Here is a 17,215-nt window from a genome sequence, read left to right on the forward strand (position 1 = left end):
GAGAAGACTACTGTGGTTGGTGAGCAAGTAGAGAGTGTGGGGCGACGGCTGAAGACACACACACACACACACACACACACACACACACACACACACACACACAGAGTACAACAGGCACTGTGTGTGTGGCCGCCAGTTGACACAGAGAGAGAGAGAGAGAGAGAGAGAGCGAATGTTTTTGGCGGCTAGAGAGAGAGAGAGAGAGAGAGAAGGTTTGGGTGTGTGGGTGTGTGTGCTTGTGTGTGTGTGTGTGTGTGTATAGCTGCCAGTAGGCCAAGGGGAGAGAGAGAGAGAGAGAGAGAGAGCGTGGATGCATGGTAGGCCACCGTTGTCGGTCCTTGCGATCATTGTTGCTGGATGGATTGTCGTTGATGCAACAGCTACCCTTGCGTTCTTGGGGTCCCCACAAACCATGTTTTCTGTGCTCATGGTGACGAGCAGGTCTGCACAATGATGAGCGGCCACGAGTGTTCTTGTGTTCATTAGAATAAAAATGAAATAAAACAATATTGTGGCTCATCATAGAGTTGAAAACATAGCTAATGAAAGGGTTGTTTCCCACAACTTTACCTAGACAGTTTGCTCATATTCCTCGGGATTGATTTCCAAGACTATGAAGCATTAAGCAAGCCTTGTCTCCCCTCTTCGTCTCGTTTCGCCTTTCGGAGTCTATCTCACTACTGCTCCTTTCTCATCCTCGAGTATCATCGTAGATTAAATTTAATCTATTCTATTAATACGTTTAATTAACGTAGTTATATAAGCACTATATTATGACAATAACGAAAGGATTCTCTACAATTTCTAAAGATCACTATCTATCTCATACAATCGACACATAATTATTATAAATTGAAGCGATTAATAAAATCTACAAGCATAAGGAAACAAAACACTTAGCTGCTACTTGTAAAAAATCTTCAGTCTTCTAGCGTAGCCTACGCGCTGATACCACTGCTACAAACGGGAGCGTGGAAGGCCTTGCAAAATACCAAAACTAGATACTATAGACGATGAAACACACAAATCTGCATACCTGGCAACCATCCTTGCACATAATCAAGTTGCACACGAGCAGAGAGAGACAGAGAGCAAGATAGAGCGAGAGAGCACGTGCAAGCGCACCTCCTAGAGCGGAGTGCTACGCTAGCATGGTGAGAGAGAAGCGGGGAGAGGAGAGAAGAAGTACACAGACACTGGTGCAATCTCCCCCCGTGCAAGAGTGACCATTTCCCTCTTGCACGTATTTGATTTATAGATATCTTAAATGATCAAATTGATTACAAACTGGCCGGCCGGTCATAAATGGCCAAAGCTCATAAAAGAGCACTTGAATAATAAATGTATAATATATATATATATATTATATATATATATATATATATATATATATTTCCATTCGTATAGGCCTAGCTCGGTCTAGTCTTTTCCACCTGTCAGCTGTAATAAATAATAAAATATCAATTCTATAATAGTAACAGTAGCAGCACAACAACAACAATAAAGACAAGAAGCCAATGAAAGGAGTAGTTCATGTAGTCGAAGACGAAGAAGCAAGAGAAAAAGGGGAGGTTTTTTTGTTACAGATATACTTTGAAGATCCATTTCTACCTTCTCTAGTTCAAGGGGCGGTATTATTTGTCATCTTGTGTGGATAGTTCTTGTCATCCTTAGTGGATAGCATCTTTTGGTGTGGATAAATGGGTTTTTCATTATGTATTATGTGCCCAAGGGGAGGATTGAAAGGTGGGCATGGAAACTCCTCCTACACCTAGTGCAAGCGTTGAAGTGACACATAATATATATATATATGTTGGGCTACTTTGAAAGACACTTGGAGATAAGAGCTACCGGATATTGGTTGTCAAACCTTTTGTATATACGCCTCTTGTTTTCGTATATGAGTTATGATATGATGTAAAGGTATTGCATTGTACATTTTTGTATATTAAGTATTGAAAAGTTTGAAACTCTCTCTCTCTCTCTCTCTCTCTCTCTCTCTCTCTCTCTTCTTCTTCTTTTTTTCTCTATTGTGTGTAGCCATGGCTATTCAACAATTCAAGCCTCCATGAGAGCTCTTTCTCTCTCCCACAAGCCCAACAAGCCCGCCCGAGAGAGACACTAACCTTATGAGTATACTCTATACCAAGGTGAAGCAGCAAAAGTATTGAATACTCTAACAAATTGCAATGCGAGAGCCATACATTAGGAAAAATTTGGACTCTCAAAGATGCCCTGTAAGGACTTTGACTTTCTCTCTCTTGTCCAAAACCAACGCACGATAAAAATTTTACAAATGAAACAAAAATTTTGTTGAACCTTTTGGATTTAGAATGTACTCATTGAGATCTATCCATTGACATTTAGCATGCCATCAGATTCCTTATATTTTAAACGATTCAATTTTTTGATGTGACAACTCTGACTTATATATGGAATCTTTCCCCACATTTCAACTCCAATGGGGAGGCCATAACTTCTACAGATTAGCTCCAAATTTGTCAGAGTTTGTGGATTAAGAGCCTACTTTTTAATATCTTTCCAATGATATGTTGGTTGGGTAGGACTTTGATGAAGCATTCATAGACTTCACCGGGTTGCCCACTTTGTAGAAGAGAGAAAAAACCAAACATCCTTATAGGGCCCCTTTGAGAGTCCAAAGTTTCCCTAATGCATGTCTAAAGGGCTCTAAACCATTCACAAGCTATCAAGGTAGCCTTAAAAATGGCATCAAAATCATAGCTTTCATGTTACGTGAGAGCACTATGGGTACTACACCAAATTGTGTGCATAAATCCTAAAACTAGAGATAAGGTTTATTGAATTTAATAAGCTCTAAAACATTAACCAAGTCTCTATAAATGGGAGGTTGACTAAGTGAATTGAGGAAGGAGTAATTTTGTCTAAAGGTGGAGTAAAGTAAGTATGGAGGCCTAATTTAGTAGATTTCTATCTCTCACTAAGTATGTGGTGATGCAAAAATCATCGATAGCTCTCTATGGCTATGTGTGTAGGGCTTGAGCAAGGGAGGTTGGACTGTGTATAGTGCTCTGGAAGCTCTCATCAAGCTTTATGCATCTCGCTAGTCCGTTTGTGCAATTATTTAACATCTAACTTATATCATCACACGCTATAGAATCAAGTATTAGTTAACCCAAAATCCTTCTTTATTGTAGATAAATACTCGCTCCTTATGTACTTATTGTCTACATCGTGTCTCTCTCTCTCTCTCTCTCTCTCTCTCTCTCTCTCTCTCTCTCTCTCTCTCTCTCTCTCTCTCTAAGGTTCACATAATCAAAAGCATGAAGCGCATGACCTTCACAGTGTGTATGCGATTTACAAGAGTCTACAAATCATATTTTGATTATGCATGTAACTATGTGAAGTATCTAATGAAAGGAGCGTGCGGGGTGTGTGTGTGTGTGTGTGTGTGTGTGTGTGTGTGTGTGTGTGTGTGAGAGAGAGAGAGAGAGAGAGAGAGAGAGAAAAAAAAAAGAAGAAGAAGAAGAGAATTTTAACATCGTAGGAAACTATCCCAAGAGACCTCAAAGATCTATCCAACGAGAGTTGAACTCAAAACATGTTATTCAAGAGGGAAATGGCATAACCAATTTACCACACTTGAGAGAGAGAGAGAGAGAGAGAGAGAGAGAGAGAGAGGGCTGGTAAATTAGGCCCTCTATACTATGTTTCTTATCTAGGTTACAGTTTCTTGCGTTCCAAAAGACAACTGTGGCTCTGGCATTGCCATCGCGTTGCTTGTGTTGTCCATTTCAAGGCAAATTCAAGTATTTTTCTCTCTATCCTAGAGAGAGAAGAAAGATTTTTGAGCCTCACACTTTCATTTTGATTGTTCAGAAACATGAATAATTATTAAAATAATATATTTTTACTTATCTCGTTATTTTTCTTTAAATATTAAATTTGGTGAGAAGTAGTATTCGTTTGAGAATGAGCTTTAAAGGACCCTCCCAGTTTGTTTCATGCCTTAAATTAGCTTGTTATTGTTAGCACTTTGGACTCCTCTCTTATATTCCACAAAAGAGGAAAAAAATAATTAAAATAGCTGCCTATACCAACACATACAACCATATGCAATACTTAGCCACCAACTTTATCAAACAAGTCAATATCTACTTCAAAAGATCAAGTTCTCAAAAGATTAATCATTTTCTTTCACATGCACATTACGCAAGGACTATCAAGAGGATGCTTTGCACTAATGGCTTTGTGTTGCGCTCTCTCTCTCTCTCTCTCTCTCTCTCTCTCTCTCTCTCTTCCATACCATGTGGGGTGGCTTCATTTGAGAGACTTGCTTTAGGGAATTGAGTAGTCCATCAAATGACACTTCGTTGGTGTCGAGGTTATGCTCTTGGTGATGTGGCTTGGACTATCAAAGCATTGGGGTACATTTTATTTCAAAATATTGTGATTATAGACCTTTGCAAAACCAAGAGGTTGAGCCAGTGTGTGGTAAAAATCATCTTTTGAAACATACAAAATTTCTTTTCTTCAATTTGCCAAGAGGAAATTTTAGAAAATTAGGATTATTTTTTAAACTTGTACACTATTTTCCTATATTTTTTGGGTAAAATTTCTCCTTTTCTCCCTGCCCTCAATCGGCATATTTGAAATCAAAAACGGCACAATATTAAGTTGACACATTTTTCCCAAACATTGGATTGAGCTTAAGCTTTCTTTATATCATGTCTTTGTACAAAAAAATGCAAATGCTTGTAGGAAGGTAAATCTATTGTTTTTGTGGTTTGTGAAAAAACTAGATATATATCGAGTAATGAGTGGAAGAAAAATAGTCCAATTTTACAACTATTTTCACATGGTTAAGCACCTTCCCCCCATGAAGAAAGAAAAGAAGAAAATGCACATCTTTCTACAATTTTGTATCGCAAACAGACAGCACTTACAACGGTTGAGATCTTGATTTGGGAATTTATTGGGGGCTAAAAGAGGGACTCATCATGCCCAACAGGATGGCTCCAAGTGAGGTAGCTTTTTCCACATGGGCACACCTCGGAAGGCATTGAACACCACTTGGTTCTTGTGTGAACCAATTGGTTGTTATCCCATTGTCGACGGAGGAAGCAAGGGACAAAAAAATAGGGGATGTGTCGTACAGGCAACAAACATGATCTCTTTGTGACATACACCCACATATGAGAAATGGTGGTGGTAAATTGTGACTTTAAAGTTTTTACTTTTAAGTTTCTCTACAGACCGACTCAAATAGGGCATTTTAGTGTGGTGTTCTTGATAAAAACAGGTGGGAATATCTGATGTTGTTGGAACCATTGTTGGGACTTGTCTAAAAATTAAAATCAGCTTTCTGCAGAAGGGCTAGTGAACTTCTTGTTTAAAGTAGATGGGGTAGAAAAACAACAGAGTACCATCATCGATGACTTGGGGAGAGCTCTCATGAGGAAATGAAGCCAGAGCCAGAGACAATTTTCTTGCTTGACATAGTGTTGCAGGTGAATGTGAGACTCCGATAGTCCTATGCAAGCTTGTTGGCATGAAAAATGCGAGGAATGGGGCACTTCAGAGGGAATTGGAGATTGCAAGAGAGCTTGTGAAGGTTTCCATCTAGCCTGTGTCCAAGGCAGGAAGGGGGAAAACCAAGAAACGTAAGAATCACGATGAAATCAAGAGTGCCCAACTCCACCAATGTGGTGTGGTGTGAGAGTAACATGGGACCAAATTGGGCTCCTTTGGTTCACTCCAGGAGCCTCCTTATGTTAACCTAGAAGAGTACATGCCAAGAACCTCCCATGTCTCCATAGGAATGATACATTACCCTATTTCAATAAAGTCTTTTACATAAATTTACCACATTCAGAAAATCATTACTTTCATAGGCAACTGACTAGTCTAGTCACAGTAATCATACTAGTCATCTAACTCCATTACAGTCTGCAGCACAACAGAACAAGGGAACGTAACGAGTTGCAATAAGCAAAGAGTCAGACCATGCACTACCTGACAGGTAAAAGTCATTCCCACCAATACTAGCACAGAAAATTGACAGGTCATGTCATCCCATATTTTTCTTTTAGCCACAACATATTCAGGCCATCTTCCAATAAAGCCCTTGTGCGCACAAAGCAGACCATATGTCTCACTCCTAAGCATTTACATCCAACGCTGAAAAGGGTCGACAGTCGACATAGTAGAAATCTGCAGTGTAGGTTGCAACTTACAACAGACAACCACGTTGACCCACAAACAAAAGAATCCACATACCTTCAACCTAAAATCACCAACAATAATCAGGTACTGTAAACTACTAGAATGGGACAGGCTACAACACATCAATGCAAATTACATCTACACATTCAAAGGCGTTTTCTTTGGACAAAGCTCTTCTTGAATTGAAATTTGGCAGAGTAATTTATCACTCATCACCTGCTCATAAAGTCGGGCAAATCATGCACATGTCTTGCTCAGCGAAGAATCATAGCCTAGTACTATCCTTGAACCAACTTCCACTAGGAAATGAAATGAATCGTAGAAGTTATCCTTACGTCCTTAATTTAGCCAGGAGATGAATCCCACACTCAGGAGTCAATTTTGCATGATAACTCTCAACAGCTGAGGCACAAAACTGAAAGAAACTGAAGGACTGAAAGTGCTCATCAAGACCAAAGGCAGCTAGAGATTGAAGAAGAGACTCACATAAACCGCAATCAAATCACGTCAAAAATCACAGCCCCGAGCACTTAGAGCATAGATAAAATCAAGAGTCATCTATGTAGAACTCGTCTTTCCTTGTCAAGCAGCACACCCATGAATAGCATACATTGGTTCAGCGACCTTAAAAATTGTACACTTTCACAGATGCCTCAAAATTTTGCATCCGGAGAAACCTAGTTATCTCAAACTAATTGTCTAGTTCGCCGCTCCTCTATTTCTTCTTGCCACCCTTCTGCACATCACCGGCCTTCGACTGCAAAACACAGCAAGATCAGGTAAGAAGACTACTACCATCGTTAACCAGCAGTAGCTCAACCTCATCAAGTAACAAACTGCACCTTTTTCACGCCGCGAATCTTCTTTGCTCTGTTCTTTCTCTCTTTCATCTGTTTCCGTGATTTCTCAACCTTGGTTGCTAGCCCATTCTGGAAGAAAGAAAAAAACTTTCACAACAAAGCAGTGCCTCACTTGTGAAAAACCATGTGAATGCTTGGTGTACTTACCCTGATGAGCCGATACTTTGGCTCGTACTTCTTAGCCGACTCAACATTGTCATAAATAAGGCCAAACCCAGTAGATTTTCCACCTCCAAATTGAGTGCGGAAACCAAATACAAAGACTGACTGAGGATCCCGCACCTCGTACAGTTTTGCTAGCTTCTCCTTGAGCTCAGCCTTCGACCAGAAATCAAACATTGAGTACAAGACAAACAAGAAGCAAAGCACAGAACTGAGTGCACCATTCACATACCTTAGAGACATTGGCACGCCCTGGGTGAAGCACATCTACGACCTTAAAACGACACAGTAGACAAATGTTAACATGAAGCTCCCTGAAATAAGAGTTTGCTTTGTAGCACTAACACAACCAGCAAGAACAAGAATGCAATATCTACTCTGAACCACAAACCGCAGTCAAAGAGACAGCACGATGTAGCGGCCCGCGAAGGCCATGAGGTCTGATTTAAAGAATAGATACAAAAGCGTTCCTGCAAGCGTTGCATTGTTCAAATGCACAGGACCATGACTCAGACCAGCAAATCTCAACATCGTGATACAGCGGACCCGAGATCGATCTACCATAAGCTACATGAAAACGCTCGGAAACCCTCGAAGCAGCAGCGCATTCTCTCGCGCTGCGGCAGTCGAAATAAGCGAGCAAATAATTAAGAGAAGCCAAGTAATACTCACAAATTGTCTGCGAGCAAGCAAGCGATTGGTCATAAACTTGCGTGTGCGGACAGTACAGTTCTTGAGGTCTGCCATGGCGAGGTCGATCGCTGGACACAGACTTCGCACGCCAGCGACCGCGAAAGAACTGCCCCTGGCAATATGCTTTCGCTGTATAGCCTTCTAACCCTTAAGGAGTTTCACACACGGCGGTCGAGCAGGACCTCGACCTAGAGCTAATCTGGTATAGTCACCCAAAAAATTGAGAGAATGAGGCTTACTGATAACTAGTCTTGCTTGGTGGGCGTTGCTATAAAACATAACACGATATACTCAGATTGACATCAAGCATCTAGCACTGAAGTAAACAAGTACAAAGTACATTGGAAAATTTTTTAAAAAGAATTGCATATATGATGATTAGTTACCTCTGCAGCTGTCTGTAAAATGGTCCAATTTTAGGGCTTTCCCTGCAATTGTTTGAGCAATGAGACCAAGGCATTACTCTTTGCCATACGTGTTCTAATAGATTTTGGAGTGCAGCTAGTTACGAACTTAGCTGGTTTTAATTGCTATCGCCTCAGCTTTTGTTGTGGAACACGAGCGGATGAGTAGAACCGATTGATAGGCAACAACAATAGCTCACCTTGAGTTTATGAGCATTGGGAAGAAGCAAGTTGTGTCCCATAGAACTGATTGTACAACAAAGAGCTACTTAAGGGGGTGATTGAATAAAGTAAAGGGTTGCACCTTTTTGCTTAAATCCTACTCCTTAATCTACTTTGGTAGTTGTTTGCAGATTGCCATTCATCCTAGTAATATCGGCCATTTAGTCTCTAGATCGGAGACCCTTCATACTGTAAATCAAGCGTGGTCAATTTTTCCTTATTTCTGAGAGAGAGAGAGAGAGAGAGATAGATAGATAGATAGATTTTATTATCGTCCTCGGAGGTCAAATATGACCTATGGGACCAAAGTTACATGTGATGTAGTATGTGTACGGCTGATGAGTGACTCTCGATGCTCCAAAATTGTAGTGATGAGAGTCGCAATGGAGAGCCCACACTTTGGCTGGGAGAGGAAAGTGTGTAGGTCTAAGTTATGGCTGAAAATGTGAGAGAAGCAAGTTCGGATGTGATCAAAAGCTGAGCACTCTAGTAGTGTGTGGTACTCAGACTCTCGAACTTGCAGTGAGCATAATGTGCACAGTCGATTTGACTCTTCTCCATTGCCCCAAAGCCCTATCTCGCATCGAAGGAAATGGGAGCTAAGCCGAATTGCTGCGATAGTGCGTATCGTGGACAAGGGAATAGGCTCAAGCATGTAAGTGTGAGTACGGTTTCCTCTCTCAGCGAAGAACATGGTTTTGTAGTTGGGGGCAATATAGGTGGTGTAATGTATGAAGCGTGACCCACCGGATTTCTCCCAAGCCGTAATACATTGGCGTTGTAGAAAAGCTTCATTCACTTGAGAGTCAATTGAAGCATCATGTAGCAAGTGTAATGCATCCCATCTCCCAAACCACTTCTTTATGTCTTGCATCCATCCCGTGCTCAAGATCTTGCTTTTATGCGTCTTTTGAACTTTTTTGCTTGCTTCCCATGCAATTGTAGGAAGTCGATGTGAGGGGTTTTGATGCATCTTTATCATGTACTCCACAACCCTTTCCATGCCCATAACCTCAACTGGAAGAGATCCCGACTCAAGAAGTAGGAGCATATATGGTGTTTGTGTCTTAACTTGGAGAAAGTTTGTAATTGTTGTTAATTGTTGCCTTGTCTATTGATCATGCAAAACATGTGTGAGGAGGGATAAATAAGTAGATTGATATCAACCACCTAGGAATAAAGTAAACATGTACAACGTGCATATATTGAGTAATGCAATACATAAGTTGAATTGCCTAACTAGTGATAAAAACATGCAACTAAACTAACCTTAAGGAAGCGTTGAAAAACTCAAATAATACAAAAAGCAGCAACAGACTATAAAATTTAAATTGCACTACCAGCATGATAATCGTGTACGGGTGTCATCCAATTGTTGAATCCATTGAGTCATAGCTGTTTGAACACATTCTTAACCAGTGAGTATCACCAAAAGTGCAAAACGATGCTTTTTTGTGCCCGTAGATAATAATCGCGCTTATCTGGCAAAAGCAAAGCAAAGATCTTCAATAGAACCAAAAATGCTAGATTTAGAGTTGCACAAGTCACAAGAATCAAAGAAAAATCTTGCAGACAAAGGTAAAGCTAAAGTGGACCCTCCACCGACTAGCAAAGAAGTTGTGACAGCATATGCCTCTACATCAAAGAACCCTCATGGATCAGCTTCTTCAAGCAAGTCAGGCTTTCAAAACTTAAAGTCAAGTGCTAACCCAACTGAAACCTCTAAGGAGACACCCAGAAAAACAAAGATATATCGACCAAAGTACTCAAGAAAGCAAAGGAAAGTCAAGCAAGTGTTTGTTCAGAGCAATTTAGTCAAAGTCAATGATCCAGTTTGGATTAAGGATGGAATATCAATACAAAAAGACAAACACATGGGATGGATAGCATCGCAATGGAGGAACGGGAGTACTATGGAGGTAACAGACAGATATGGGTGCCAAAACTGCAGGTTAGTGTCATAATAATCAATATATAATTCTCCTAAATGATTTTCTCATGTAAAACTGATCATTTAATATGAGGAAGTGCCAGGGGAGAAAAAGCTAGAATATTGGTTAAGCTAGCAGACCGGCCACAGTAGGGATCCAAAGGAGGGAAAATAGGGATCCAAAGGGGGGGGCCATCTACAAAAGAGCCATGTGCAACAATGGGCTAAAAAGACCCTAAGGTTCAGCCCATTAAGACCCTAAGGTTTAACGAGATGCGACACAATCTGCACTTCTCAAACACTTTCCATAAGCATGATAAATGTTCTTTCCAAGAGGAATAAACACAAAGGTCATCAAAGAAAGCTTCACAAAACTCCCTCAAATATTCTCTAAAAGCAGTGTTTATTAATCTTTGAGAGGTAATAGGGGCATTGGTTAAGCCAAAAGCCATAACACGAAATGCGAACACTCCAAATTCGGTTATAAAGGTTGTTTTAGCTTGGTGCTCCAGTGCAATTGTGATTTGATTGTAGCCATAGTACCCATCTAAAAAGCTATAAGCTTCCTTCCCTGCAACTCTTTCAAGCACATGTTCTGAATATGGCAAGGGGTAATGGTCCCTCCTACTGGCGGCATTGACCTTCTTGAGATCCACGCATGCTCTGAGTTTCCCATTCTTTTTTGGCACAATCACTATAGGAGACACCCATTCTGAGTGCTCAATAGTGTATATGAATCCGCATTTCACAAGCTTTTCAATCGCTTCTTGAACGATCTTTGCATACTTAGGATTCATTGGGTAGGGTTGTTGCTGAACTGGTTTAGCCATGCTATTCATGGGGATTGTGTGTTGCACCACGGAAGGTGGAACACCTTTCATATCATGATATGTCCATGCAAATATATCCTTGAATTCCTTGAGAAGTTCTTTAAGTACACACTCCTCAGTCTCTGTCAGATCTTGGGCAATGAAAACAGGTTTGGACTCTTCTCCTGGGTCTGCTAACTCTATTTCCTTAACTATCATTGGACTGTCATAGAATCCATTGCTCCCATCGATAGGTTTTCTTTGAGCCTTTGTATACACAACCTTACGTTCCTCTGTGGTATAGGATTTGAAATGTTCAGGTACAGGGTGTAAGTCTGTGGGGTCCTGTCGTTCTATGGGCTGTGATTTCACATCCGATTCCTTTTGTTGTTGAGCTAACACTCGATTTTGTCATCTCCTTATGGTATGGCTGAACTTTGGCTTCTCTGTAGCCTCCAGTTGTGCGATGTCAATGGGTTGTGGACTACACCACATAACGCTTTGAAGGTATTCACCCCAGTTATCTAGCAACTTCCGATGAGCATCACATGCCCCTATATAATTAAGCCATTCTACGGTAGATTTATTTTTATTTATTCTAGCACGCACATTTGTTCGATATCATCGCCTCTTATATCTCTTACTCTTCTTGTCTAATTTTCGATTACGGTCGATCTCTAGTGAAGAGTCACTAGATGAATCGCTACTTGTGTCTTCTGCTCCCTTGTATAGATTGTCATCTAGGGTGCCACTGGGCCCTGAACGGTTTGTCTCCACATTTGCACTAAGATTTGACTCGGATTCTTCGTCCTTAGAGTCAATTTCAATTGATGATTCTGACCCCAAATCGTGTGGGCTATAGTCTTGTGAGACACTACTGGTTCCAATGCCAGTCAAACCTTCATCTTGTAGGTCATCAAAAGCTATATGCATTGCTTCTAGCATATTTAAGGGTACGAGTGGTGGCATTTCATCCCCCTCAAGTGTTACCCAGGTTGTCCCCCCGTTTCCCCAAGTGTCTATGGTTGCTGTTGGTGGACCCAATCCACATTGTCCGACTCAGTCATCCCAGGTAGTACATCCATATAGGGAGAGTCTTCCCCAACATCAGTGTTCGCTTTACACGTGTAATAGTACTGCAATGGGACCGAGTGAATTGTGGTGTCAAATCAATGATCAATTATAAACATGTTTCCTAAAGGATGTGCTCGACCAGCTACAAGATCCACTCGAATGACAGAATCTTGGAACTGCAAGTAGACATGGTTTTTAGACCAGTCATGCACTTCAAGATACCAAACTTCCTGTACTTTTTTCCACCTATAAACTACACAAGCATAAATTTAGATGGATATATGATGCCTCGAATGGTATTTTTACTAACATTACCAAAAATATCACCCTTTACCTTGACCTGGTACTTTCAAAATTTGAATTTGTCTGTGTCTCTAAACAAAAAATCTGCTCTAGTTTCTCCAAATACAATAAAACCCTTTTTGGCTAGTAAAAAACTCCACAGAAGTTAGTCTTAACCTCTCTAAACAGATTTTCTATCTCTTCACATTCGATAGTACTCAATGCTATGAGAACGTACCCTTGGATGGAGAATTAGGTTTGAAAGATATTCTATTACAGATGATTAAAATTGCCTTCAAACATGCTAGAAAGAATGGTTTCTTCTACATTTCTCTCTCCAAAAAACCTAGATGGAATAAAAAAACACAATCTTCTCATCCCTTGCACTTTGATGAGGGAAAACTATTAAAAATATATATTTTTTGGGTCCTTGATAATTGCACTATTCTCTTCGGAGGACAATGCTTTAACCAAAGCCTGGGCATTCCCATGGGTTTTTCCAGCTCACCTCTTATGTGTGTAATTTATACTTAGTCTTCTTTGAATACAAATGGTTTCTCAAAACCATGAGTGACAAAAGAAGATATCATAAACTTTTACTCTTCAAACATACTTATAGATATATGGATGACATATTAAGCCTCAACAATAAAACATTCTCAGAATAAATCAATCATATTTACCCTAACTACCTAGAAATAGAACCAACATTTAAACAAGGGTTCATTACATCAACCGACTTCTTTTCTACTTCGATACAAGTCCTTAACTTTACAATTACACTTCATAACCCATGTGTGGGAGGCTATAACCATCGGTTTACTTGGAAGAGGGACCTATTAGATATCCCACCCATTAAATTCATAAAAAAAGAACAGTAATCGACCACATAAAGCTGCTCATATACCTGCATCAGCCTCCTATACTTGATAGTATACTCCTCTTCTAATTGCTTCTTAGCATGGGAAGATATCAAGATACTCATCCACAAATTTTGCCTTAATGGATTCAAGAGAAGTGACATAATTAAAATAATCACAAAATCTCTTTCTCAAAGTGACTGGCATGGCTCACCCTATTCACACTTGGGCACCCATGCTTAGCCAACTAATCCCTTGAATGTTCCAGTTAGAGTGCGCCTCTCATCGACAAGCACTCTTACCCTTTTCCTATTGGACCGACAAGCCCGGTACCTAACTCTACCAAATAAATAATACAATGTCCGCCGTAGGTTACAACGTCCGTCTCGTAGGTGATAGGGTGTTCGTGAGCCGTGAGGGTTAACATGCCCCCCTTCTTGATGTAGATTCCGTCCTCGGAAGCTATTGAGTTGAAGCTCGTTAGTCGAGGTGGAAGAGCATTTGAGATGAATGTCCTTAGCCTTCTTCAGTCACTGCAAAATCAAACAACATTGGCACAGTAATTGCATTCTCATAAGCGATTAAAAAGCATATGCAGTTTTAGGCAGACAAATTGATTGGTAACAGAATTTTAAACAATTTGTCAGCAATAAACATTAAATTGCAATATAATCAAATGCATAAACAGATGTAAAGGTAAAAAATTAAACAAGTATGGGGTCGCTAATTTAATGGTCGAAAGGCACTAGAGATCGACTATTAATACCATGGGTAAGCTTCTTAATTTTCTCTGGTCAATTAAGTTGTTTAATCGCGAGAGCCAAGTATTTCATGTTCGAGGGCTGACTAGAGGCTATACCTAGAAGACCTTGTAGTTAAGCTACGATAAAAGGAATTTCTCATGAAATCATCGCCTGACTGATTACCTTTTCTTTGACCCCCCAAAGTCTTTTCACAGTGATTCAATTTTGATGTGTGTGCTTATTTTGTATGCCTTGGGTTTTTTGCTTTTCAAGGAAAAGCGCCCACACTGGGAACCTCTAGGGCTCTAGTACCATAGGCGATACATGTGAGTGAAGTACCCAATCAAGCTGAGATTTGTCTTCCAACTTAAGATTTTACATTGTGGCACTTTAATTTTTTGTTTGTTCATTTTCATCATTTTAATTGTGTAACTTTGGGGGGTCATATAACACTGTTACCCTCCCCAGGCTCATCACACTAGTAAACTCCCTTTATAATACTTAAGTTAAAGGTCAATAGGGTCAATTGAGCCCACTAGAAAGCCTTAGTACATTTCACACAATGCTGCCTAAATCGGATTAAGAACCTAAGTAACCATTGATTATTAGGAAGGCATTCCCCATGGTATTAAGAGAAGATCTCTAACACCTAACTTGGTCAAACTAGCTTAGTCGGGGACTGCTTGATTTTTAAAGCTAAACAAGTGATTATGACAAAAAATTACATTGAATTAAATGTTTGTTACTAAGCAAATGTGCTAGATATTATGCTACCAATCACAATCAAAGCAGACAATCATAGATGCAAAAAAGATAAGGGGCAATGCTAATGGACAAGAAACACCTGTTTGTGTCGATGGTCGCGCTTGATTTGAAGAGTGAGTCGAGATAAAGATTCCATGAAGGTCCAAATCCTAACAACAGCAACACGTTCCTGTACACACTAAGAAACACAAAGAATACCTCTAGGAGGCACATCAGTGGGAAAAAGGAACTTTGCTAATCACTCAACTCTAAAACAAAAACACTCCTATCGTACTAATTCTACCTACCCTCCACCACTCAAGTGATGAGGATCAAAGGTGTTTTATGGCATAAGGCTCTGTTTCAATGTACCAGATGCGAATGTGTAGGTTTGAGTCAATGTTTTGACTTTTATTGTGCATACTCATTTGCTAATTGCTCTTGCTCTTTATTATTTTTATTTTTTGTGAGTATAAGGCTATATATATACATTCCCTAAGATTGGGATATTGAGAGGTCAGGGAGGAAGGTTGAGAGGGCAGCAAGTGAATGATGGATGTCAGCAAACACTCCCCCCTTCCTTGGGTAGATCATATCGTTTGAAATGTGCTCGTCACCCTTTGAAACCAATTGTTCCAGTTGATAATAGGTGAGGATTTTTGCCAATAGTTTTCTATCACCTTAGGTGCCTCATCGAGTTGCAAGGGTCGTAAGGTACTCTCCCATGATCGAACTTGAAGTGGTTCATCAAGTGATTCTTGAACACTGGGAGGTGTGGATTCCTTTGTAGCTTTATGGAGGTCCACTATTGTAGGTTGAGGCTGTGGAGAAGCTTTTACCTTTATGGATGCATTACATGAGGAGCTAGAAGCTTCATGGGACTCCCCCCTTGTTGAGCTAGGTGGAACAAATCGTTCTTTCTTTGGTACCCAAACTAGCTCTGGAGCGGGTGTGTAGAATTCTGTGATTTTTTTATTTCCGCGACTGTCGATTTGTTTTGGAGCTACAGGAGTGGGTTCATATGGATCAGGTGACAGGTAAGAACACAATCTACGTTTTGGCACCCAAATTTGATCATTTTCTCGATAGTAGCCTTGGGCTTCCAATAATCGTTTGGGAATCCAACGCAACATTTTCTTACTTTTCTTAGAGCGAGTGTAATGTTTCTAACAAGGCTTGTGTTTTTTAGTACTAGCCATGGTCGCTAAAGAAGATTTAGGGACCCACTTGTATGTTTTCTTCGTTATATTAGGATGAGTCTTGTCAGAAGCTATATGCATTGCTTGTAGCATATTTAAGGGTACGGGCATTTCATCCCCCTCAGGTGTTACCCAGGTCGTCCCCCTATTCCCCCAAGTGTCTATGGTTGCTGCTAGGTGGACCCAATCCACATTGTCCGACTCAGTCATCCCAGGTAGTACATCCATATAAGGAGAATCTTCCCCAACATCAGTGTCCGCTTTACACGTATAACAATACTGCAATGGGGCCGAGTGAACTGTTGTGTCAGATCTATGATCAATTATGAACTTGTTTCCTAGCGGATGTGCTCGACCCGTCACAAGATCACTCGAATGACAGAATCTTGGAACTGCAAGTAGACATGGTTTTTAGACCAGTCATGCACCATTTTTGCTTCCCTCATGAAAGGACATCCTATGATCATCTCCGATGCCATAGTGTGTTTGGAGAAATCCATAACAATAAAGTTAATCCTTATTTTATGTCCAAAGACCTTGATCTTGAGATCTTCTAGCATCCTAATAGGTTTAACAATAGACCCATTGGCCATCTTCACTACTATGGTTGTGGTCGCAAGGTGAGGTCTTCCCATAGTTTCCCAGCAATTTTTAGTCACAATGCTAACCCCAGCGCCACCATCAAGGATTCCCTTCACAGTTAATCCCTTAGTAGTGATTGGTATAGTCGCATTAGATTCATCACCCTCAAAGTATTGTCCCAACTTGTTAACAGGTATTTCTATAACAAGGTTCTCATCTAGGTTCGGTTGTGGATCTATGTATTCCTCCTCTATTGGCATCTCCCCAGCTCCTCCATCTGTGCAAATTGTGGTAGCCCAAACTTTAGTTCTCCATTAAGGCTCGAAGAGCTGAGACTAGCTCGGGGTCTTTATATAGTTTGGACATGATAGTGGCTCTAACTTCTGAAGACATGAAATCCATCAATTTGGCAATGTTTAACGGCACCTTTTGGCCTTGAGTCCCTTG

General features: G+C 40.4%; 1 protein-coding gene across 1 annotated transcript; it reads right to left on the bottom strand.

Moving 5' to 3' along the window:
- Positions 1-6,673: 6,673 nt before the first annotated feature.
- LOC147427182 (small ribosomal subunit protein eS24z-like) lies at positions 6,674-8,089 on the bottom strand. The gene is made up of 5 exons (XM_086498746.1): positions 7,899-8,089; positions 7,459-7,500; positions 7,212-7,382; positions 7,047-7,133; positions 6,674-6,961 (listed from the first exon to the last, which is right to left on the bottom strand). The coding sequence occupies exons 1-5, from the start codon at positions 7,971-7,973 to the stop codon at positions 6,920-6,922; spliced, it is 417 nt and encodes a 138-aa protein (XP_086354872.1). The 5' UTR covers positions 7,974-8,089; the 3' UTR covers positions 6,674-6,919.
- Between the last annotated feature and the right edge of the window lie 9,126 nt (positions 8,090-17,215).

The sequence above is a fragment of the Adiantum capillus-veneris genome, chromosome 24, assembly GCF_014529385.1.
Source record: "Adiantum capillus-veneris isolate H3 chromosome 24, ASM1452938v2, whole genome shotgun sequence".
Classification (NCBI taxonomy): Eukaryota; Viridiplantae; Streptophyta; class Polypodiopsida; order Polypodiales; family Pteridaceae; genus Adiantum; species Adiantum capillus-veneris.

Coding starts and splice junctions, on each gene's coding strand:
- LOC147427182 (XM_086498746.1), bottom strand. CDS start 7,973: ATGGCAGACCTCAAGAACTGTACTGTCCGCACACGCAAGTTTATGACC. Junction 7,501..7,898: donor TGCTTGCTCGCAGACAATTT/GTGAGTATTACT, acceptor TGTCGTTTTAAG/GTCGTAGATGTGCTTCACCC. Junction 6,962..7,046: donor AGATTCGCGGCGTGAAAAAG/GTGCAGTTTGTT, acceptor TGTGTTTTGCAG/TCGAAGGCCGGTGATGTGCA.